Below are 26,361 nucleotides of genomic sequence, written 5' to 3'. Positions count from 1 at the left end.
TTGAACCAAGGGTTCTGTTGTTCTCTCTTATTCTTTAGCCATTTGAATTTCTCTGGGTTTATGTTGTTTGCGGTGTCTTCAGTGATTTGAAACCAGGATTGGATAGTGTTTATGTTTGAGAGGTCTAGATTTGCTAGCTGATTTCCAAGTTCTTGTTGGAGAAGATTGGTTTGGAAAGGTGGTCGGTATTTGAAGAAACTTTGTGTTTCGTTAGATTTGGCTGAGTTGTTGGAGTTCATTTGTGTTTTGCATTGTAAGAGATAGTGATCAGACCAGGGGACTGGGCTGTATGAAATGGAAGTGTCAGAGAAATGATCATTAGTGAAGATCAGGTCCAGTATGTACCCGGCTTTATGTGTGGGGCTGTTCACTTGTAGGTTGCAATTTAGACTTGATAGCATATCTAGAAGGGTTTGGCAGTTTTGTGATCTGGGGCTGGCATCAGTATGGAGGTTGAAGTCGCCAAGAATGATCGTCGGTTTTTTCATGTTGATGTTTGTTATTATGAATTCGAGGTGTGGAGAGATGTCATTATCTAGAAGTTTGGGTGGGCAGTATACTAGGCATATTTGCAGGATTTGTGAGTCGAAGAGAGCAATTTTGCCATGTGTATAAATTAGTTAATAAAAACAACTAATAAATATATCAGAATTAACAAAAAAAATGTGTCAATCATGCTTTAAGGTGATATGGAAGTTTTTGGGAGGGATATCTTATGGTTTTATTAAGTCTCATTGATATCAATGCACAGCCTGTAAAATGTTTGATACAGCAACTATTTCATTAACTAAGGAACGTATATTGCAATGAGCTAAGGGTGGGTAAGTTGTCTGGACTCAAGATCTGTAAATGGTTAATCTAATCAGGATGAGACAATGTTTGGAAGGGAAAAAAAAAAGACCAGGATGACAAGACATTTAAGAGAGGCCTTTCATTTGTTTTTAGGATTGTTGGGTGGGTGGGGTGAAGGACTACATAGGGGGGGATGGCTCTTAAAACACATCAGTCTACATTTTTGTAAAGTGCCCCAAGACCTAAGAGGGCATTGGTAACACACTACCTTTCATGAACAAAAGGGGTTGTATATTGTAATGATGTAGGTGCAGATAGTTGTCTGGACTCATGATCTAATCAGGGAGAAACAATGATCAGGAACCATTAAATCACCAAAAGGTTCAACAGACTGCAGTTTTGTGAAAGGGCTTCAGATCTAAAGAGATATTGATAATACACACAAAAGGCCTGTAAATGATAACGCAAGCAAGAGAACTATCTTATTCTATAAGATGGGTAGTTGTAGCAGATGTCCATCACATGACAGAGAGGCCAGGCAGCTTTTTTTTTTTTGTTTCAATACACAGGTTTTGAGGTTTGTTGGTGGTTACGCTCCTAATCATGGTGATAAAAGGGTATAGCCAGTGACCAGAAAAGGTTCAGCAGTCTGGAGTTTGAAACAGAAATGGATTCTTCAAAGAAAGGCGGAAGAATGTGTTTATTAATAAAATGTCACTTACTAAAAGGAGGCAACAAAGAAAACTGAAAGGTGAGTTAATAGTTTTAATGTATATTTTTTAGATATGATTTTAAAAAACAGTAGTAAAAACAGTGTTTGTCTGTTTTATCATTAGAACAGGAAAATATTGCAAAATCAGACACAGATTTGAACATAGACCAACAACAAGAAGAGCCTGGATGCAGTAATGCCTCAGAGAAAAAAAACAGATCCCCAAGACATTTCTGACAATAATACAAATAAAGGTGAGAAACAGTTTTTCCTTAATGTCTATGCCCCAAATGTCTCTCTTTTTTCCTTCATAACAGCCAACGAAGCAGAGATCTATTTACGAAGACATCAAAAGTGTGTGTGACCCTGTGTTTATTTTATTTTGTAATTTTTAGAATGTGAAAATGATGCAAACAAAACTATTTCCAAAAGAAAGAGAAAAAGAGTCTGAAGATGCAGATGAAGGTAAGAAGCATTTTTTATATCTGTACGGGTAAAACGCCAATTAGTTCACAGATGTGTAAAAGAAAAGGTATTACCATGTTTTTTTTTTTTTACAAAACAGACCATGAGCAGCATATGCCAAAGAAATCTGACAAAAGACCATACCAAAAACCAAGAGATAAACAAGAGTAAGAATCTCTACTGTTATAGTTTAAGAAAATTCTTCTTAAAATATTGTAAAATTAATAAAAAAGTATGAGACCGCCCATGTTAATTTTTATTATTATTTTTAATTTTAGACCGTGAAAAGACTACAAAAAGGTCTATTTCCGAAAGAAAAGACGAGAGAGACAGCAACAGACCTGTGCACAGGGAGGAAGTAGAGAAAGAATGTGAAAACATGTTCTTAGATAATTGTACTGATGACAATATTTCAGAGGGGATGGTAAATAATTGTATATCAGGGACCTCTGAAAATGCAGCTGTAGAAAATGAACCGGTTAATTTTGTGCAATTTGTGAGAAGGTGAAACCGTGATTTAGAAAAATTTAATGACGTGCTTTATTCAGAGGAATTTCGTTTTATTAATTTAAATAGAATAGATTCTTTCATAGATGCGCAAAATATTGTGAGACAAGGCATACAGCACGTTCTAAACGAAATAAGCCATAACGTTTCCCCCCATGATTATATACAGATACATTTACATTCTACAGGTTTTCATAATTCTTTGTATTCGGGAAAGTTAGACCCTCAGGATTTGAACGCTGATGATTTCTTAGATCAAGTTAGTAAACTCCTGCAGAGTTAGAGAGAGACACAGTTTGGTGATACATTCCACAGTCATTCTTGTTATAAGGAACAGGGGGGGAGGGTCACGAAGGGTTTTAAGATCTATTCTGTACAGTCAAATCGTGACTGTACAGTCAAATTGGTGACATGAGGGCTGTAAGGCTCCCTGCAAAGCATAGTGCCCTATGCTTTGCAGGGAGCCTTACAGCCCTCATGTCACCAATAAAGCTCACAGATGCAGAGCTAGGCAATTCTTGTCCTTGAGGGCTGCAAACCAGTCGGGTTTTCAGGATATCCTTAATGAATATGCATGAGGGAGACCTGCATACACACTGCCTCAGTTGTATGCAAATCTATTTCATGCATATTCATTAGGGGTGTCCTGAAAACCCGACTGGTTTGCAGCCCTCGAGGACCGGACTTGCCCACCCCTGTATTAGACCATGCTAAAAAACTGCACGCGGAGCTAGGGTGGTCAGAACATAAAAAGGTCATGCTAGATGATATCTCAACATTTGAATAACATTTAGGTATAAACATAAGGGTTGTGCTTTATACAAAAGAATGGGGTTGCTTTAAGACAAAGGACAGGCCTGAATTCCAGAAAACTGTATTTATATTGCTACAGGATGACCATTTTTATGGAATCTTAGATGTAAAAAAGCTCTATGGGGAGCGAAACCTCTGTAAATTTTGCTAGAAGCTGTATAGTCACGATCATAATTGTACATTATGGTGTAGTCTCTGCTTAACAGCAACGTGTATAGACAATGTTGGTACACAACAGAAATGTCCTAAATGCAGATTGTATTGCCGTTCTAAAGAGTGTTTAGAAAGGCATATGGTTCTGGCTTTAAAAAAAGAAGTTGAGTGTTTGCTTAAAATACTGTGTGAAAAATGTGAATCGTACGTTGATAAAAAACATAAGTGCCGGGTCAGACAATGTAAGCTTTGTTCTGAACCCTTGATCGCTGGCGACAAGCATTTGTGTTTTATGCCCCCTATTGATCATGCACAAATATCTGAAAAATATATATTTTATGATTGTGAATGTGTGCAAGAAACAGGCTTTCATGTTCCAAATTATATATATGCAACAGATTTAAACACAAGAAACTGGGAGTTCAAAGGTCTTGAGAGTATTTCTGAGTTTAAGATTTTTTGTGACAAAAAGTTCAAAGGATATACCTTCATAGTGCATAATTCTAAAGGCTATGATGGTTATTTTGTAGTTAGAGAGCTGCTAAAGGAAAATATGGATGTGTGCTTGTTAGCTCAGGGTGCTAGAAACAAAAAGACCTGGTCGATAGAGACCGGCCTACTTAAGAAAACACAAAGGGTTGTATACGATAAAAGGGTGATAAAAGAGTGTTTTAACAAGCTGCCTTATGGATACTGAATTTGTGGATGTGCGCTGGAGGCACCCCTTTTCGTGTATTTCAGTTGGACCGTCAAATAGCAGCAAAAGCTTTTTTGTTAAAAACCTGCTAGATCACGCTGGACGTGCCTGATAATATTGTATGGTGTTATAGTTGCTGGCAACCTTTGTATAAAGAAATGTTGTGTAAATATCCTTTTATTACTTTTATGGATTCTTTGCCTGATACTTTTAATGATGATCAACTGTTTCCAACCAATAAAATAAATATGGTTATTGTAGACGATTTGATGACTTCTGCTTGTAAAAGTGATGAAATCGAGAAAGCCTTCACACAATACGTGCATCACAGAAATCTGAGTATTATATATATTGTACAAAATGTCTTCTGTCAAGGCAAAACAAGCAGAACTATAGCCTTAAATACCAAATATATGGTGCTCTTTAAGAATCCTAGAGACAAGTTGCAAATCGCTATTTTAGCCAGACAGATGTACCCTGGTAAGTCACGCTTCTTTTTAGAAGCCTTTGAGGATGCCACCAGAAAGCCATTCGGATATCTCATCGTGGATTTAAATGCTATGACCCTTGAGCGTTACAGACTGAGGACAAACATCTTTCCACCAGAATGGACTACGGTATATTGTGAAAAAACACAGCCCCTCCATAAAAAAGAAGTGAATATATATTCTCCCCCCACATATTTGTTTTGTGTGTGTCCCAGAGATCATGTCTGCTCGCTTAAAGCGGAACCTAGCCCTTTTAAAACTTTTAGTTCAAGCCTCTCCGCAGCGGAGAAAAGCTATCCTAAAGGCCGCTTCTAATGATTTAGTGGGGGCCATAGCGGAGATCGCATTAAACACTCTGAAAGGTAATGTTCCTTTATCACAACAGCAGATAAACATCTTGAAAAGGAAACGTCAAGCCATAAGGATTCTGGGTGATAAAAGAATAACACTTAAGAAAAAAAAGAAGCTGGTGAAACAGTGGGGGGGGGGGGGGGGGGGTGTTTATCGGGCCTCTGCCAGGATTTGCATTACCACTCATCACGGGCCTTTTGAGCTAAAATACTAATGCAGTACACAGAAAAAATGTATTTAGTGCCTAGTCAACAACTTGATCGTTTGAGAAGCCCTTCAGGTCATGAGGAAAATATTAGAACCACAGCTGCTCAAAGACTCGATGAAGAAATGAAAGGTATACTTCAAAGTTCTGGTATGTCTGAATATGAGAAAGCCAAACGCTATTCAGAAGTGCTACAGCTCTATCTGGTGCTTAACAGACACGGAGAAATGGAAAAAGAAAGAATAAATCTGTATCTACCCCTACAGGATGATACAGCAACATCTGCATTTCTAGAGCACAAAAGCCCCCCAGACCCCATCCTGCAGGAAGTGTTAAATAGCATCAGCATGCACCGTAGAAAAAATGCAGAAGTACTGCTTAATAAACTGTCAAAGAATAAGAACATTGCATCCTGGGAGAGTAATGGGACTTTTGTATACAAGGGAAGCCCTGTAAGTGGCTCTAACCTATTAGACCTGGTTCGTGGAGCTACACAGACCCGTGCTCTTTCACATTGGAGGATACCCAAAGGTTGGGGAGAGTTCATGCAAACCCTGGCAGAATTAAACATGCCCTCCACCATCATGGGTAATCCAGCCAACAGGGATCTGCTGGTACAACTCAAGGAAAATCCTTCTGCGACAACTGCTGAAATGTACACAAAGGGGCGGATTTTAAGAGCCCTGCTCACGTAAATCCGCCCGGATTTACGTGAGCAGGGCCCTGCGTGCCGGTGCGCCTATTTTACATAGGCCTACCAGCGCGTGCAGAGCCCCGGGACTCGCATAAGTCCCGGGGTTTTCCGAGGGGGGTGTGTCGGGGCGGGCCCAATCCACGTGGCGTTTTCGGGGCGGGACGTAGCATTTTGGGGGCGGGTCCGAGGGCGTGGTTACAGCCCGGGGAGGTCCGGGGGCGTGGCCGCACCCTCCGGACCCGCCCCCAGGTCACGTCCCGTCGCGCTAGCGGCCTGCTGGCGCGCGGGGATTTATGTCTCCCTCCGGGAGGCGTAAATCCCCCGACAAAGATAAGGGGGGGGGTTTAGACAGGGCCGGGGGGGTGGGTTAGGTAGGGGAAGGGAGGGGAAGGCGAGGGGAGGGAACGGAGGTAGGCTGCGCGGCTCGGCGCGCACCGGCTATACGGATTCGGTAGCCTTGCGCGCGCCGATCCAGGATTTTAGCGGCTACGCGCGTATCTACTAAAATCCAGCGTACTTTTGTTGGCGCCTGATGCGCCAACAAAAGTACGCCAAATCGCGCTTTTTGAAAATCTACCCGAAAGACTGTAAAGTGCAAAGACCCCCTTCCCCGTAAAAGACGTAAAGTACTTGACACAAACAGATGGTTGAAGGTGTAATTATATCTTTTCAAATAAAAAAAGGCTTTTTAAAATATAGACTATAGACGAGAGTTTTTTGAAAAACAAACCAAACAAGAGAGAGATTGTTTTTATTTAGGATTAGTACAACATTCTTGGTACGGTACACACATCTGGGGACATGAAACAGACAGCAAAAAGATCTAGACATACAATATGTTCTCTGTTTGTTGTTTTTTACAAATTGTAAAACCATTTTGTCATTTTGCAGTGGTTCTTCGGAATACATTTTTAAAATATTTTCAAAAGACAGCCCTTTACAGCGTTGATGTAGGAAAAACACACAATGGTTACCGCAGGTTGTAGATACCGGGTGTTGCAATTGTTTGCTGCTGTATAAAACATCCTCACAATGTTTATTGAAAAAGTTCATAATACTGTTAGGGAAGAACAAGCTATCAGGCTGTTGCCCATAGGACTCAAAAAATTCTCCTGTGCCGTTTTCAGTCACATATATTGCTAACCAGTGTTCTCCAGGAAGGGCATGGGGGTGGGTATTTACCACCAAGCTTGCAGGTTTCCTTTCTATTTGTACATCAGACAGCCAGTCACTGGGTAGGACGTCTACAAAAGATTTTGTAACATACGGATCCTTCTTTAAAATACGGTAGATCTGTACAGTGTTCATCATCTTAGTAATCAAAAAGGGCGTTCCTTCTGTGGTTAATTTCTATCACATTGTCAAAGACACCATACGCAATCATATTCACCATGTGTGGCAAAGCGATGGCAAAACGGATTTCAGCCCGCAGATTACCGGTTTTAATCAAAGAGTAGTGGTCCGTGCACTCTTGGTCGGGCGATAGGTCAAAGGCCAGTAAGTTATAACCTTGGTAAAACTCTTGACGATCAATCAAGAGAGCACTGTCTTTCAAATGTTTACCCGTCACTTGAACCAGCTGCATGTATTCTCTGATACAACAGCCATTATCGAAATCCGGTTGGAGAGGTTTCCCTGGGACTTGCTCACCATCCACATACAGCGCAGCAAAGTTAATATCATAATGTTTAAAATTTAAGAGGTTTTTAGAGTAATTACCGCTGAAAGCGTCATTATCCACAAAGCCCAATACGATAATTTTGGGTAATTGTCCCAAAAAGAGGTTTTCCTGGTTAGACACATGGGCGCCATCCGGTAAGCTAAAGACTTTCAGACTTACACGGTCCACGGCGTACTTAACATTAGCTCTCAGCAGCGCTTCTGCATGCCCCAAGCGCACTCCCGGGGATACTTTCACTCTCCTTACAAAAAGGGCTGCAGATAAAATAAGGAGTTTGTACCTCTCATTGGCATCTCCGCTCATTAAGCAGAACGTATCTTTGTTCCGTATTAGTTTAATTTTCACATCCACGCCATTTATGAGCAGCTTTTCTTGAAAAAATAGATCGCTATGTAAATGTTTCAGATGCTCTACTTTATGGCTAACGGCTGTAAAAACAGCTTTCGGTAAAACCTTTATTACGGGATCCCACGTCTCTCACTTCATGGTTTCCGGCTGTGTCTTTATAAAACAGACCGCTTGTAAACTGTGTTTTGAGAGGACCCTCACCATAATTGAGAAGCAGTTCTAGGAGGGCTCTGTAAGGGTAACAGTTGTTGCTCTGACTAATGAGTCTGTCTCCGAGAGTGACATCCAGCTGGCTAAAAATAGAGGCTATTGGATAGTTCACGAGAGCTACTTTGGCCCCTACATCAAGATCGGACCCATCTTCGTTCACGATTTTACAGGTCAGGTACAGCAACATGTTGTTCAAATCCAGGTAATCCTCGCCATGTCCGGCTATATAAAAATCTAAAGGGGCTGTTTCTGACAAGGCAGATAATGGCGGAATCTCCACATAAACACTTTTTTCTATGCTGGTTTGTGTGGGAGCCAGTTGAAACAGATCCAGTTCTGATTTCAAGCATTCTTCAGACCCCTGATGTACAAAAGCCATAGTTTTTTTTAGAATATATCTTGCTTCTTGGCGGAGAGGTTTCTCTTCTTAGCCTTGCGGTTAGTCTTTTGAGACTTGACACGTTTGGTCTTCTTAGTTTTAAAAGGTTCAGGAGGCACCTGTTGATTGGTTCTCTTTCTTTTAACAGCTCTTCTAATAACCACTAATCCTGATCCCTCCTGCTCCGTGTTATTGTTCATTTTATGCAGAACCGCCGTTGTGACATGGCCCATAACATCTTTGGCGATGTTTTTTGCTGCACTTTTCACATGAGGTTTAACAATCTCAAAACCCCTTCTCAAAAGAGGTATTGCTTTTCTAAAGAGACTATGAAAAATACCGCCTATCCCAGCCCCGTACATGACCAGAGCTCCGTAATACCCCCGAAAGGCTTTCACTGGCCTGTGCTGCATAGTAATTTCTATATGCGCCAGGGTCCCCATAGTCTTTAACCACAAACATTTTAAAAAACAGTTTTCCGGGGTCGCAGGTGTAGCTTAAGGATCACTTTCCCATAGCGAAATGAGATGTGTTGGTTCTGGTCCGTTTTTATTTCAAATGTTATGGTGTCTATGTGCTGCTTGTTCACAGGAACATAATGCGGTTTATCATAAGTAAAGGTGATAAACTCGTCCTTACCCGCTTTAGCGGGAACCCAGCGAAGTAGCTGTACAAAATGGTCTCCCACCAGCTGGTGCTCTACAATATCCGTATACAGGTATAGGGTATTAAACCCTCCTGTGATATCCGTTGGAAATAGTGAGCGCTTCGTATTCGTTTTAACTTCTAGCCCCAAAATGGTTGCTAAGTCAACCCCTGCGGAAATTACGGCGTTGTCCTCTGATTTTAATTTGATTCTTCGGATATTGGGGTCATAGATGATTCGTGGTGCCATGGGTTTGAGGAGACTGCTCATGTCGTGGTTCATTTGATCCGTCAGGTTTTGAACGGTTGCATAATACCCTCTTCGTACAACAAAGTGATGCTCCGTGCTTCCTTCACCCGTGGTGACAACATATTTATGGTCTTCTTTAATATTATCCCATGTGTTCGGGTACTGTATTTCCACCAGACCCACTTCCCACGGGCCCTGTAGGTCCAAAGGTCTAGCTAATTGTGTGGTGAAATTAGAGCTGTTGTTTTGTGGAAATATTCTCACAGAGGTGTTACTAGGCAGCGTTATGTAAAATCCCCCTTCATTCATTTTTTTTCTTTTTATGATACAAGGCCTTTTCAAATCAAATGTTTTGAATCTCTGATGCTTTTATCCAGCTGTTAAATTTTTCGGGCCATCCTCGCCATTTCACAAAGCACTGCTTGTTCTTACCTCTCCCTTTTACCTTTAGAACCTTATCAACGCGGTATATTCTGTCCTGTTGAGGGCTGACTTTCTATAATTCTTCAGGATAAAAAGAACCATGAATGGCTTCCTCACCATAATCTTGTATCTTGTACACTGTTTTCTGCCCCCTGTTTAAGACGTCAGTTATCTCATCTGTCCATGTTTGTTCATAACCTTTTTCAAATTTCCCTTTAGTTTTTGACAGTCTAACATGATCCGATCCCCCTTTTTAAAAAAAGGCTTAGCAGTTTCATGTTTGTTGTTATTGCCATAGATTACTTTCCAGAACCGCAGAGAGTTTGAGGTTGTTACATTGATGGGGCGGGCCTGTATTGTTCTGTGAAAACTGTGATTGTAACTGTTCATAAAAGCCGGAAGCACATCTTCATATCGAAAAGTTTTGCGCGCTGTAAAGTATCGCCACATTTTGGATTTTAAAGTCCTGTTAAATCTCTCCACAACCGCTGCCTTAACATCATTGTTGGTCACAAAATGATGAATGCCTCTGTATTTTAACAAACTCTTCACAGAACTGTTTAAAAACTCTTTACCTCTGTCTGTTTGTATTTTGTTGGGAACACGACCACCTTTAAATATATTTTCAAAGGCCTCGGCCACTTCATGACCTGTTTTTGGTTTTTTTTATAATTTATATTTTATTCAATTTTTAAATTCAAAACAATAAATAAAATTAACATAAAGGGCAATAAACAGTGAACAATTCAGGCAAACTTATTACAAGAAGATTAATACATTCAAAAGTAAATTTGATTGTCACATTTATCCAATAAATGAGGGTCTTTATATGGTAAAGAAAACTTACATAATACAATTAACAAGGAGGAGAGGGGTAGAAATCTTTATTTTTACAGACCTGTTTCTGCTGCTTCAACCTGATTTTCCTTTACTAACTCTTTATCTCTCAAACAAATTTCTAGATGTTGTGGCATACTAAAAATACATTTCTTGCCTTGATAATTAACTAAACATCTACATGGGAACCTTAAATAAAAAGTTGCACCCAATTTAATAGTCTTACTTTTCAAAACCAAAAACTGTTTCCTGCGCACCTGAGTGGCCCTTGAAACATCTGGAAAAACATAAATTTTTTGACCACAAAATAATAGTTCCCTATTTTTTATTTTAGAGATTTTTCAAAAATAAACTCTTTATCCTTTTCTAGGGAAAAAGATACAAGAAGAGTAGCTCTCTTATTTATGATGTCAATAGATTCTTCCAAAAAGTAGACACTCCTGGGGATTGTAGGTCTCCCTGATTCCCAGGGGTGTCTCTTAATTGGAGAGGAAAATAATAGATCTTAGAAATGATTGGGATCTCATTATCTTTATATGCTAAATTTTCCTTAAGATATTTTACAAACATCTCATAAGGAGACAAAAGTCTTGTATAAGGAAAATTTACAAACCGTAGGTTTTTAAATTTTAAACTATTCTCCAAATTCTCTATCTCATTATGTAACACTATATTATCTGAAATATAGTTAGATTCAACACTTTGAGTGTTCTGAATTTTCAATGATAAACTATTTACCTTAGATTCCAATTCAATTAATTTTTTCCCTTGATCTTTAATCATTGATCTATTTCCAGCTACCATAGCTGAAAAGGATAAATTAATTTGTGTTACATTAGTATCTAGTTTCTGCAGCATTCTCCACAAGTCACTCAGAGTAACATTGGTGGCATCTACAGCAGTTGCCTGTATGCCACCAATGTTTACAGAGGGGCTTCCATTTACTCCCTCGATGAATATTCAAGGGTTGTGAAGCTGCTGAATCTACATATACTCACCTACATTTGCAAAACTCACACTTGCTGCTTCATTTTCAATGGGATTGCCCTCCTCTGTAAATCCTGGGGGCTGTGTAGGAGTTGGTCCAGCGCCAGGACTTAAAGAGACATCTAATATGTCTCTAACACTGTCCTCTCTTGGCAAGTTGAGCCTACTTAGATGAGTATCCATCGGACCGAGTCTTAAAGTAGCTGGAGAGGAGGTGATTATCTTGGCCTTCCTCTTGCGCCCCATATATCCCAAAACAATTGCAAAATAAAATATAGCAATCAGAAGGCAATCAGAAGACAGTCAAAGCCAGTCTAAGCCATACACGGGGTTTTAAAGCCCCAGTCCAGCTGATAGTCTCTCTGCAGAAGCCCTAGCTGCAGCAGCTGATTTCAATCAGGGCTTACCACGAGTGCTTGGAGGGCTCCGACTGAGCTCCCTTCTCTCTCCCTTCAAGGCCCTGACCTGTTTTTGTTTTTAGGGTCACAGCCCATGCGTATTTTGACAAAACATCTATCACCGTCAAAATGTATTTGTAGCCTCTGTTATAACCAGACAAGGCGGTCATGTCAACCAGATCTGCTTGCCATTGCGCATCCACATCAGACACTATGGTTTTATTTCTTTTAAATCGTACCCTAGCAGGCTTGTGTAAAGAATAAGCATCTTGTTCTGTAAGCCAATCAATCACCTGTTTCTTGGTCACAGACGGCATACATGTTTTAGCTGCCTGCAAAAGAGGTGTTATACCGCCAAAGCTACCTATAGATCCTGGGTCATGATAAATTTTCTTTAAGATCCGCTGGTGCATTCTTGTTTTTTATATGGCTGTAAATACAGAGGTCTGTTTTTTTTAAAACAAAACTAAAGCCTTGTGTTTCACCATTGCAAACCTACACCCTCCCCCCCCCCCCACTGCTTTCAATTATCCTCTGCTCAGGTTTAGGTCTGGGCAGGGAGGGTTGAGGCATGCGTATCTACAGAGAGGGGAGGAGGGAAGGGGTGTGGGGAAGATTCTCCCTGTCTCTGTGTACCGAATGAGTCACAGCTTCCTGCCAGATGAGTGGTAACTTTTATTGGGGCATGCCTATCTACAGCGAGGGGCTTGGAGGGGAGGGGTGGACTTCTGGTGACATCTCTGGGGGTTTGGCTTGGGGGCTTGAGTGACAGCGTATCCATAGACTACTCCGGTCCCCGGTCTTTGCAAAAAAAGCCTGTCTTTGCAAAGTTTGGTCGTGCCTGTGTGAAAAAATACATTGTCTGCAGTTCACATGTAGTTCCAAGCAATCATTTGTTTTAAAATCCAAATCCTTGTCAACAGAATGAGCCAGTTTTCCTGCCACCTAACAGCTTGTAATTAAAAAAAAAAAACAACAGAGGGTCTAGAAAAAAAGCATATTTCCTGCTCTGTCATCATTAAAAGACGTAAGGATGTTCTAGGAGCGCATATTTTGGGGCTTTTGTATTGTACTTCCGGTGAAATCATAAAAAACAGCCAGTGTCCATTAATTCTGGCATCATTAAAAAAGCGACAGGACCTTTTCTGATGATGTTTTAGGGGTGTGTTTTTGGGGGGTGGACTTCCGATGATGTCATACCCGTGACATCACAGGGAGGGTGTGGCTTGGGGCTGGGGTGTGGGCGGGGCCATCCGTGACATCATGGGGTGGTTTGGGGGTGTGGGAGGGGCTCCCCATTCACTTCTAGTGGGGGGAGGAGCATCGATGGGGTCTGGGGCGGGGCCTTGGGCGGAAGGGGTGTGGCCTGGGGCATGGTCGAGGGTGGGATGAGGCGGGAGGGGGCATGGCTATACCCCATTCACTTCTATAGGGAGTGGGCGGGGCGTGGGTGGGGCTTAGACCGGAAGTGAACACTGATTGGCTGCTGTCATCCTTATCTCACCTGTCAATCCGTTGATTGATCATGTACCCATTATACTACTCACATGGGTTCACAAACTACAAACATTTTCAAAGCTCAATTAGAAAGAGCACATGCTTTGTGAAAAGAAAGCTTTAACAATATCAATGAAACTTTGCATCACTTCATATGATTTTCTCCTTGAAATAAGATGCTCGTTTTCTATTGATTTTCCTACCCCATTCTCTTTACCACACCACTGTCATATTATAAATAAAAATTTTACCATCCCAAATTATTAGAAAAATCTCACATGTGCAGACCATTTTGCAAAATCTTAATGTTTGGGGTTCACCAAGGTCTTACACTGGGAAGACTTCTGTGCACCATAGATTCAAGAGTCCTGAAGAATGCCCATCCTCAAAATTCAAGATAGTTGCATTAGGCTGTGCAGTAACCTAAGTCTTCTCTTTCTACAGGAACTGAAGTTGATTATGGGCTAATTTACATTGCAGGGAGCTCTCCTGCTGGGTGCATCCATTTTATGCAGAAGAGCAGTTCATAACTACAGCATTTCATATAATAGAAAGAACTGGAGAACATCACTGCTGTACTGATGTTAGCAGAACATTTATGTTCTCTACTGCAAACAGGGCTCAGCTAAAACTGGGGTCTAAAATGTACTGCTCCATCATGGCAATACGTACAGCTAGGAGGACAATTAACTGAGTTGAATTCTGAGGATAGAAGCTCTGCCTTTATGGCTTATTTACAGCTTTATGCACTGTTGCAATTTTCTTTTAGTGCCATTCACTGGAAATCAAACCAGTTCACAAACAAAATGGGTTCTACAATACTGTTTTGACTGAATAGCATATAGGAACAATGACAGCTGGAAATGTGCATTTTATCAGACACCATCAGATCTACAAGTAATTAAAAAACCAAGATGTTTGGCCGGAAACACGAACAGATCCTAGATCAGGGATAGCTAACTCCAGTCCTCGAGAGCCACAAACTTTCCAGGTTTTCAGGATATGCACAATGAATGTGCACGAAACTTTGCAAGCACTGCCACCATTATATGCAAATCTTTCTCATTCGTATTCATTGTGGACAGCCTGAAAGCCTAGCCTATTTGTAGCTCTCGAGGACCTGAGTTGGCCACCCGTGTCCTAGATATTTGGAAAATGAGATTAAAACATGGCTTGGATAATGCCCTTTAGACACGTCTTTCTGTGACTTATTGAAAAAACATCACACTAAAAAGTTGTTTTAAGTATTCTGTTGAAGTGAATTAAACATACACAGCAAGGTAGTCATTTGGGAGAATAAGAAAGAATCTTCAAATTACAATGATTCTCTGTACTGCATTATTAAAAATAAATTCAAACCGAAATCCATCTAAAAGAGCTGCTTTTTATTTCAGGAGCATCAGTAGATTAAACTGGAAATAACAGCGGTACACCATATTTTCTCAGCACACGTGGAGTCGCTGCTGCTTTCAGAACCTGTTACATGAAGCTAACAAGTCAAATGGGTCAAAATAGTATACTGTTTTGCAACTGCCAGTTAACAAAACTTTTTCAGCTTCCTGAGTCTTGTTCCACCTCATGGAACTAGCAATTTTCTGCAGCTTGTTTCAGGAGTAAGCAAGTGCACAGAAATATAGCCCTCCAACATTCCACCAGCATATACCTAATGGGTCATGCAGTTTCCATACTGTCAAGATCCGGTCCAGTATGTCTTAAGTCCCTATTACTATTGCTGTAATGGTCTTCCAGTACAAATTCACTGTTTGTGGATTCTCAGAATATTTGTATTGCAGCTATAAAGGTTACTCTTGTAGAATCAGGGACCCTGGAATGTGTCACAACTTGCACGAGTCTTGTGTAATGCTGGGGGGGGGGGGGGCGTTACAGAGCGTATCCCCACATTTTTACAACTGCTTGTGAAAAAACAGGCACACCGAAGAAATGGGAGGGGGGGTTGGGAGAAATCTAGATGCTCAGTTTCTGCTGTTCAGGTTTTTAGTGCAATTCACTGCTGCCTCCCACTTGGTTTCGTTAAGGCTTCACCAAACAGAAATAAAGTACCAATTTTTTTTTTTTTTTGTTTTTCTGCAACTGAGATTATCATAGTTCTTATATGTATGTGGTTCTGAAGTGACTACGGGAAAAGTGCCATCAATTGTCCTCTTTACAAAAGTAATATCTCACTGGAGGCCCTGGCAAGTCTTCATCGCCATCATTTTCTGGAGCAAATGATACTGTTAGATCAACATATTTTTTATCTGCTGAGGGCTTCACGAGCTTGTGCATCCTGCAAAAAGATGGTAAGGGGAAAAATAAAGTGCTATTATTCATCAAGGAAGACATCACCACATCTGGCCACCTCCCTAGCCCATATACATCAAGAAACCGTTCTGTTACTCAAGACCTAAAGACAGATTTAGGATTTCTCTGGAAACCCCAGCTCAGGGGCTATACAAACTCAATGTTTTCTTAGGAACATGTGCTTAACATGAAACAGCACAGGTTGCTGCATAGAGATACCAAAGACCATTGCTGCCTCCAATGTTTCTGACCTGGTTGACCTGATGTAGGTGTGCAAGTCTAGGCCTTTTACCAGTGCAAAGCACTTCTGTTGTGTCATGGGGCCAGTTCCATGACTACCTCTTTTGGCTAAGATTCAAGTGTAGGGTCTGAACTATGAACTCAGGACATTTCCCCCTTGGCCTTTTGGCTGAGATTAAGAACCTGTACAACATGAGGGATTAATGCCATGCCACAGACCAGAAAGGAGACATGATTATGATCATAACTAAAACATGAGGATTAACGTATCTGCTTAAAGAATATCACAAGGACAATTATTGCTACTGTTAAGCAACTGAATTTTATGAGCTGTCGCCTAGCTGTTTCTCAACTTTTACAATAAAAATCAGGTACAAATACTATAAGTCACAATGAAAATATCAGTCATGTATGCTTACTTAAAATTTAAGCATGCATGTTTGTGCTCTCTTTTTTTAATACTCTTTCATACATTGAGTCCACAAGACCACAAACAGGTCTGAATTTTAGGATAATCAAACTATGCAAGCTAATTTGGTTCTTAGATCAAATCTAAGTATATCGCTCATATGAATATTCATTGTGGCTGTCCTGACTTGTTCAGGGGAGCTCAAGGACAGGATTTAAGAACTGCTGCTCTCTCTATATATATTATTTTGCGCTTTGGTAGTTCCTCCTCTTTTTTCACTGAGCTCAACTGGAACCAGTGCTGGGATTCTGACACCATGAGCCTTCAATCACAATTACCCGGGGATTTTAATAGGCTATTTTAATATGCCAATCCTCCCTCTATTTCTAGTTTGGTCATTGCATCAACAGTCCTCAGGCCAAAAGCTCCTTCCAGAATCTTGCATCTTGGGCTATAAATATGGCCACTGGGTGGTTTCCTTGAATAATGATGAGAAATCCTTCTGATCCCTCTTCCCAGGGGCTGTGAATACCTACCTTGAAAAATCTCCAGCCCCAATATAGGACCCTGAACTGGGGGAAACTTCCTTGTGGAAGTGCACAAACACTTGCCACCGAGCCACCAGGCTGACCTAAGAAAGCAGGCTATCTTGTGAAATTCTTATGCTTTGGGAATATTGAAATATACTATAAATATCCCTAAGCAATCTGCACAACTACAGTACAGAAGACTAATAGGGATAGAGAGCCTGCTCACCAATGTAAAATGGGCATCCAAAGACTTTTATATTAAGAGTGCAATGGAATTTAAGATGAACAAAATGGTGCACCTGGCATAACATGTTTTACTTCACTAAACACACACTTAAAGTAAAATATAAAGACAGGACAGGCTGTGGTTTGTGCTAGCAATAACATTCTTCATCACAAACCCATAACACGACACTGCCTTAATGCCATAATGAAATGGGAGTCCTAAAACCAGGCTTTGAAGAAAATTAAACATATATCTACAGTATATAATATAAAAATATTTTCTTTTACATTTTATTATGACTAGAAATGTTCACTTTGTAAAAAGAGGAAAGACTTACTGTGCTTAGTTCCAACAAGAAATGTTTAAGATTAGCTAGGTACATGCTAAAATGTGGAAAATGGATTTTACGGCTCCACAGTTAATACATCTGTCAGCAAACAGAACTGTCATGTAATTGACTGCACTTCTACCCAAGACTAGATAACACACCTGAAAACTACCATTCCTACACTGGAAATTCTCAACTACCAAAGTGGACAAAAACAGTGTCAAAGTCACACCACTTGCTATCTCAGGACAATCAGTTTATAAACAAAATGATTCAGAAAAATACCAACATTACCAAGGAGAGATGCAATGAATTACCACAGTGGTTGCTGGAGATTTACAGCAATAGTCTTTTATATAATTCAGTTGGATTGCTAAGAACCCCCCCTCTATGTTCTGATTTATATTTAGCTCTGGAGTAAGATTTTTAAGTTTTTCATAATTCCTCCAAGCTAGTCACCCCCTACTATTTTGAATTCAGGTAAACTGGGGAGCTCCTATGCTGTGCTTCACCAGAACATGCAGGTCATTGTCACATGTAAGGGTACAGCATGAACAAAGGACTCTGGGAAAGATGTTTAAGCACAGGTGGTGCTGATCACAAGAACTGCTCAGCTCTCACAGCACACAGGTGTTGTGGCCGGGCCTACCCAGCTTTGTGGGAGGGCATTTCTTCTATTATGGCACAGTGTGTGGTGGGGGCTGGCGGCTACTTTCTTTGCAAAGCTTCTGTGTAAATACCTTGCCAGTTACAAAGGAAATAAGTTTGTGTTCTCTAACCTGACTCATTTGGAAGTTTTCCTTAAGAAACTCTGGAGTGATTTAACACAACAAGAGGCATTAAAGCACTTTGTCCCAGTTCTAGTTCTCATAAATCCATCTGTAGTTTCTTCTTGTTTGTACTTACATTAGTTTTAATCGTTTTGCATGTCCAGGCATGACTGGGACATACAGCATTTTGACTCCCTGTACAACCATGGTTGGTTCAATTCCATATTTCTCCTGAGGAAAGTAACAAAAGATATTGCACAATCATTTCTTGCTTTGAAAACTGCAAAACAGTGACATTACTGTGCCCTCTTCCCCACAGTAAGAAAGGAAATCCCATCTCGTAGTGACAACAGAGATTACAAAGGCTTTGGATGACTCTGAAACCTGGAGAAGTTTTTGGCTTTTATAAAATGAGAATGAGGGGGTTGGAGAAAAGGAAGAATAAATTAATAAAAAAAAAAAAAATGACAAGACTGCACATAACCTCCTAATCAGAGCCAGAAAGGCAAACAATAAGCAGTCACCTTGCAGATGAGGATTTACTTTCAAAAATATGTATAAATACTTCAAAAAGTGACCATTCTTGCAACATGCTTATTTCTACAGAGTAGACAGGACCTGGTGGTTTAACATTGCACTTTAAATATGGCACCAGGGACTCAACGTTAGAAGCAGAAATAGGAAATTAATATTCATAGAATAAACAGGTAAAAGCCAGTGACATTTTCTTCCATGTCTCAGGTCAGCTGCCCAGAGCACATGGAAGGAAAGTGTTTCTGCACACTCAGTCACTTCTGGGTGGCTACAGGGTCTCTCCCATGTTTGTGAGGTTGCAGCGAGTACATTCCAGCTCCAGAAATGTGCTTTTCTGCTACCTAATGGACAGAAAAGGATATAGCATACGAAATGAGGGAGGGAAGGAAGGAAAGAATGAAGAGAGTTGAGGAAAAGGGAGGAAGACAGCAGTAGGGGAAAGAAGTTGGATCACAGACTATTAATATTTCAGGAACTGTGACTAAAGTTTCCCATGTAAAAAAAAAGAAAAAAAAAAGCCTTACCTTGACAGCACTAATAAAATTGGAGAGGGTGAAATCTTCTTTTCCATGCACAGTCCATCTATCCCAGATTGTAAAATTTATACCATTTCTGTTAAAGAAAAGTGAAAGAATCTAGGTTTCCAGCATCTTAACATAAAGACAGCTTAAATTATCTAACTAGTAAAGCATTAAAGATTATTGGATACTGTTAAACAAGCAGCATACACATTTTACATAGCACTTCCAGTTAACTATGAAGTTGAATGACTCAATGTAATGGAATAGATATTGTAGAACTGATGACCTAAGTGCATTTTGCTCCATTTGTTTATAGACTGAAGAAAATAATGCTAATAATTATTCCTTTTGAGGGCACTATCTTTGGTCATGCAGTCTGATTTGTTTCCAAAATGGAATTATAGAACCACATGACGGAGCAAAACAGACTAGCTATAGCGTGTTTCTTATTTTCTGAAGAAATTGTTTTTGAATACAGTACACACAAAAAAATCCGTTACTACATATGCTTTCTGTATAGGGATACATCATTGTAACCATGGATCTTAGTGCAGATGAAATTTAGCACTGTAAAAAAAAAAAAAAAAAAGACTGAAGTTAAATTCTTTGGCTCTCTCCTCTCTAAATACAGCGTGCACAGGCAGAGACCGATTTCTGTTGGTCATAGGGAAATTTATGGTCATTGCAGTATTACAGGTCAAACTTAAGTAGTAACAGAACACATAGGAATAAAGGTCTTGTCACTTAGTACCAGATAAAGACACTGTTGTGAGCGATGACATGTTTCTATTAGAGCTGGTAAAAGTTAGGGAGGAAGACAGTGTACAGGTATTACTCATCATAAAACAAATCTGCTATGAGACAACATGAAAATGTATAATCTGTCCCATATAATAATTGGATCACAAAGGGAAATGCTCAGAACTTTTGCTGTCTCTACTTTTGCTCTCTTGCCCTTCCCTCTAATAAGTTCCTGATAGAATTAATAAAGAAAACCAGTTATTCTAAGGACAGTCTTCTTGTGATTTCTGCATGAAAGACATCGCAGACAGGATCACAGATTTCAGGAAGTGCTATTACACAGTAACTATAAAATGTATACAATTTGTCAGCCTATAATATTATGAAGGAAGAGCTTTCAGCTTTTTTTTTTTTTTTTTTTTTACATTTATTGGACTGATCATAGTTTAAAGATATTGACAAGTTATAATAAATTTCCAATTAACATTTTAAGAGAGGACTAGTATAATCAAAATGCATAGAATTATAATAGCAATAATGTTCAGTGCTCCCACATCAACACAGAAAAAAAATGTGAAGGCTTAACCTCTGACAGTAGCACAGCAATCATCCACACAGATGGGTCATGTGACCTGCAAAGCAAGTCTTGAGCAGAGAATTCTTCCAGATTCTGTGTAAAGATTTGTGTATGCTCAGACAGCACTGCTATTAATTAAGTTGTCTTAGAGAACCACTACTGCTATTGCTGGTAACAGTAGCATGGGATCTACTTAGGGGCGTATATTACGCGCGTAACTCTGAAAACCTGCTCCTGCACGCGCTGAGCCTATTTTGCATAAGCCCGGCGATGTGCACAAGCCTTGGGGCTTGAAAAAAATGGGTGGGGTGTGGGCGGGGCGGTCCAGGGGCAGGAAGTGGGAGTGGCCAGAGGCCTCTCCACTGCTGCTGGTCCCGGGGATCGTGCGCCGGCCAAGGCAGGCATAAATTAAAAAATAAAGGTGGGGGAGGGAATGGTTAGATAAGGAAAGGGAGGGGAAGGTGAGGGGGGTGGAGGGAACGAGGAAAGCCATCGGGGGCTCCTCTAGGGTTCGGCGTGCTCAAGGTGTACCCCCTTGTGTGCGCTGACCCGGGATTTTATAACATGCGCGCGGCTGCACGTGCATGTTATAAAATCGGGCGTAGATTTGTGTGCGCCGGGTTGCGCGCACAAATCTACGCCCGTGCGTAGGTACGAATATCTGGCCCTTAGTGTTTGGGTACTTGCCAGGTATTTGTAGCCTGGATTGGCCACTGTTGGAAACAGGATGCTAGGCTTAATGGACTCTTGGTCTGACCCAGAAATGCTGGTGCTTGCCAGTTTACTGAAAAAACTAGCTATCCATGAAGACAGGCTGTGTGGATTCTTGTCCTGCTGCTATCAGAGAAAGATTTACAGAAAAGCCATTACAGTTTCTCAGTTAGCAGAAGACAATTCACGCAGATGGAGTTACCTAGTTAAGAGTAGTCTTCAAATGAATGGAAAAAGACAAGACATGAATATCAAAAGGTGGAATATATTTAAAAAACCCTGTTTTTATTAGAGGGATCCTGTGCCTTTTTTTCAGTCCTTTTAAAAAAACATTTTTTAACCAAGAACATGAAGATAGGACAATAACTATGGCAACCAAAGAAATAGGAAGGGAAGGAATCAGGCTCTAATCTGCAATCAGGTCCTTGTAGGATGGATAGTCCAAGCCATGAATCCTAACAGAATGTATCAAGACAATAGTGAAAGTGACTGTATGGCCAAAATGTCACATTACAGTCTCTAAACAGGAATACTTTACAAAACATGTCGTTAAGGTCTTATCAACAGAAGCTTTCATATGTTTATCTAAAGCAAAACCTTGCAAGACAAACTGATGAAACCTCCTACCCAGTTAGAAATGGTATTTTTTTTGTCAAGAAGTTCAGCCTTTGGATGTTAAGAGAAAAAATCACTATGTGGACTTTCTATGAAATTTAGTTCACACTAGACAGAAGGCAACAACTCTTTTCTGATTAAGTGCGCGACCTTCAGTTTTTCTCTTATGAACACGTAGGTGAAGGAAGAACGCGTCTCATGGTTTTCAATATCATCATTATGCTGCCGATTCCCAGATTTACCTCTATAACCAGAAATTTTGTCAGGAATCCAATCCCAGAACTCAGCCTGCTTGCTTGACGTTGTTGCCTGGATGTGCTACCAAAACCTTAAACTGAACATGGCCAAGACAGAGCTCCTTATCTTTCCTCCCAAGCCCATATCCCCCCCCATTCCTCCTCTCTCTATTTCGGTGGATAACACTATAGTCCCTCCCAGTCCCCTCAGCTCATAACCTTGGAGTCATCTTAGATGCCTCTTTCTACTTTTATACATTTATCCAAAATAATGCTAAGTGTGCCATTTCTTTCTTTGTATCACCACCAAAATCTGTCTCTTCCTTTCTGAATATACTATCAGAAACCTTACCCACTCTCATCATCTCCTGCTTAAGACTATTGCAACCTGCTCCTCATAGATCTCCCAGAGAGCCATTTCTCTCCGCTACAATCTTATCCAAAATTCAGCTGCACAATTTATTTTTTCACCAAAGTCGCTAAAGTTGCTCATTTAACCCCTTCTCAAGTGACTACATTGGCTTTCTATCCATCCCCACATACAGTTCAAGCTCCTCTTACTCCCCTACAAGAGCCTTCACTCTGCAGCTCCTCGCTACCCCTCTTCTCATATTCTCTTTACACCTTTCCCTCGTGCATTCCACTCATCAGTCAAGTCATTCCTATTTCTGCCCTTCTCCTCTTACCGCAAATCCCTGACTCCATGCTTTCCACCTGACTGGACTGAATGCTTGGAGGAGACTTCCTGTGTTGGTGCGTCATGTACCCCTCTCTTATTTAAAACCCACCTTTTTGAGGCTGCTTTTAAATATTAACCACGAATTGTCCCACTTATGGCTTCATTAATTTTTAACCAGCGTCTTAATAAATTAAATTCCCAAAGCCTCTTTTGCCGTGATTGTAAGCTCTAGTGAGCAGAGACTGTCTCTCATATGTTTTTGTACAGCGCCAAGTACATCAAGTAGTGCTGTTGAAGTGTTAAGTAGTAGTAGAAGTGGTAGAATACTTGAAAGACTAATTAAGGTCAAAGTCAGGTATTACCACATCAAAAGAATTGAAGAGAAACAAGGTCTGGCAGTGTATAGGAAAACCCTGTGCATGCTTAAAACTTCTCTAGAAAAGCTCTAGAAGAGGTTTTCAACTACACATGAGACAATTCATGTGATCTACTGAGGTCCATAGTAGCTGGTGGTTATCAAAACTACACAACTCTAAGGAAATACTTTTAAAATAGGATTTACAATAAAAGGGTTTAAAAAAACCCCCAAAATGATTATAAACAAGTTTGTCAAAAAATTCTTCACCTTTGCTACAGAGATTACCCCCTGAGTTGCTCAAGGAGACTGGAGACTATGGGTGGCAGTTCAAACCATCAAGATTCATTTTTTATTCATTCCAATTTGTATTTCATTACTGAGGAGATAGAGTTTAAAGTTTATTTTAAATCTCCTCCTATTTAGCCACTTCCATCCTTACAATTCTAAGGAAATGATGGCACTGCTCTACTGGCCTTGTCAAAACCTCATGTAGCCATCACACTGACTAATGTGAACTATGACTATAACCAGCATATTTTTCTCTCGAGTGCCTACTAAAAATATTGAACAGAACTGGTCCTAGTATTGATCTCTAAGGTATCCCAGTAGTCACACTACCACCATCATAATGGAGTCTTATTGACTATCATGTTGCATTTTCTTGTACAAGCAATTAACAGCTTTCTATCCAAGTCCCAAACTGGCTAGTTTACCATTCTTCTACATGGAAGTGTGTCAAAAATCTTCCACATAGGCAATATCCACTGCACCTCCTTGATCCACTACTTATGTCACTCATTAAAAACTCAGATTTGTGAAGCCAGATTTGGAATCCTGTAATCTACTTGTTTCTTTAGTAATGTTTTCCAGTTTCTTCCACTACTGAAGTCAGAATGATTGACCTTAGTTGCTTAAATCTTGTGTTTCTCATCTTTTATGGAAAGGGACAACATGTGCTTTCTTCCTGTCTCCAAAAATTAGTTGACTAGAACTGTGAGGGGTACAAGTCAATTTCTGGAGTTTTTCCATGCTAGAAACAAGTTTAAATAAAGAAAAATATTACACTATACATGAGAGAAGTTCAACAGCAGCTTGTCACTTACCTTATTTCAGTTTTTCTTACTTCAGTTGTCTCTGTAAACACTATAATTGGAATGGCTAAATTAAGAAAGCAGTTCTTGTAAGCTTCAAAAGGATGATTACCTACAATTTTTATCAACTCCAGTGCAACCTAGGAAAGAGCAAAGACACAGGATTATAGAAGATAGGTAAACTTAGCTTCTCTGCAACAGACATGTCCCTGGAACTGTTTATATCATCAGATCTCAGATTTATACTAGCAAAATTATGCATGGTTTTAAAAAGATCAGACTATAATGGGCTTAGAGTTGTCTGCAAACGTTTAAGCACCCTAAGCCAAATTGTATGTTTCAATGAATCTCTAAGAGAACTGAAGTTGACACAACCTCTACATGGTAAAAAGTTGAAGAAACAAAAAGGTGATCACCAAATATTAAAGGCTTCAAGAATAATATGTACAATGTTAGAATAATATTCTAATGCAGAACATAAGTTGTGAGCTAATGTATATAACCATGCGTGAAAGGATAACAAATCTATCAATGATCTAGATCAGTGGTTCTCAACCCTGTCCTGGGGACCCCCCCAGCTTGTCGGGTTTTCAGGATATCCACAATGAATATGCATGAGAGAAAATTTGCATACACTGCCTCCATAACATGCAAATTTTCTCTCATGCATATTCATTGTGGATATCCTGAAAACCCGACTGGCTGTGGGGGGTCCCCAGGACAGGGTTGAGAACCACTGATCTAGATCATATGAAAAATGCAAAGTCAATGTATCTTCTTGGGAGCAAAATATACTGTTGAAAACAGATTATAAATAAGTTTCTTCAAAATGACTAACCTACTGATTACCACAAGAATCAAAGTTTCAAGATTAACATGAAAAGGTACAAGATTTAACATGAGCATAATGAGGTATCAGCAAGCCTGTGACACACATGGTATATTACCACCACGGCTGGACTTCTCAATCACATCTCTCACGCATCATTGTTTTAAAATTTAAATTGTGGCAACTGTCTTCAAGGACTCCTGGTAACGTGAGATTCTGTGGTCTGGGTCGGAGCACTAAGTTCGGATAAGTTTTGATTTATGAATTTTTATTTTTATTTATTTAATAATTTTTATATACCGAATTTTTCATTCGAACATATCAAACCGGTTTACAGTAGATAAATATTCATTTAAAAATATTTGCATTTCCAGAAGAGAAAAGGAAGTAAATACATAGTTTTATAATATAAATAAAATAAAGAATTAAACAAAATAAAATAGTAAGCTAAATAATCATAAAATTTAAACTGATAGAGAAGCAGTATAGTTAGAGGATAGATAATAAATTCAAAAATATATACATTACTTTGATATACATTCAGTAGTCCAAAATCGTTAAGTAAGTAGCTCTTGGTAGGCTTGTTTAAATAGCCATGTTTTTATGCCCTTTTTAAATAATTTTGAGTCTGTTTCCAATCTTAGCTCCTGTGGAATAGAATTCCATAGATGGGGCCCAGCAATAGAAATGGCTCTTTCTCTAACATTATTTAGATGTGCAATTTTTGGGGAAGGAATTGGTAACAATCCTGTACCTGCTGATCTGGTAGTTCTTGAAGGGGTATGCATTGGATTGTGGTTTCTTTGTGATTGGTTTAACTATTGTGGCTTTTAAGATTTGTGGAATTTTGCTTCAGTAATAGATAGGTTAATTATATTGGCAATCGGTCTGGAGACTATATTGGTGACTGTTTTTAATAGTGATGTTGAAATCTGGTCTATTGGGTGAGCAGCTGGATTCATTTTTTTGATTATACCTTCAATTTCAAGAGATGATATTGTTTCAAAGGCAGTTAAATGGTCTTTAGGGTTACTTGGTAATACAATTTGGTTAGGTTTTTGAGGAGTGATTTTTTTTAGTACGTTTGAAGTCTTTTCCTTGAAAAATTGTGCAGTTGTATTACAGTTGAAAGT

At 39.8% G+C, this 26,361-nt stretch overlaps 1 protein-coding gene across 2 annotated transcripts in view; it reads right to left on the bottom strand.

Annotated features, from left to right (window-relative positions):
• Positions 1-14,902: 14,902 nt before the first annotated feature.
• Positions 14,903-26,361, bottom strand: part of UBA6 (ubiquitin like modifier activating enzyme 6) — a 370,281-nt gene continuing 358,822 nt past the window's right edge. For both annotated transcript variants that reach the window (XM_029600749.1, XM_029600742.1), the window contains exons 30-33: positions 24,412-24,539; positions 19,395-19,482; positions 18,473-18,567; positions 14,903-15,819 (exon numbers count right to left, since the gene is read on the bottom strand). In XM_029600749.1, coding sequence (XP_029456609.1) covers positions 15,684-15,819; positions 18,473-18,567; positions 19,395-19,482; positions 24,412-24,539 — 447 coding nt within the window. In that variant the 3' untranslated portion in view covers positions 14,903-15,683. The remainder of the gene's footprint in view (positions 15,820-18,472; positions 18,568-19,394; positions 19,483-24,411; positions 24,540-26,361) is intronic.

This window comes from Rhinatrema bivittatum, chromosome 1 (genome assembly GCF_901001135.1).
Source record: "Rhinatrema bivittatum chromosome 1, aRhiBiv1.1, whole genome shotgun sequence".
In the NCBI taxonomy this organism is placed as follows: Eukaryota; Metazoa; Chordata; class Amphibia; order Gymnophiona; family Rhinatrematidae; genus Rhinatrema; species Rhinatrema bivittatum.
The sequence above is the reverse complement of the archived record's forward strand: the minus strand, read 5'-3'. Positions and strand labels throughout refer to the sequence as shown.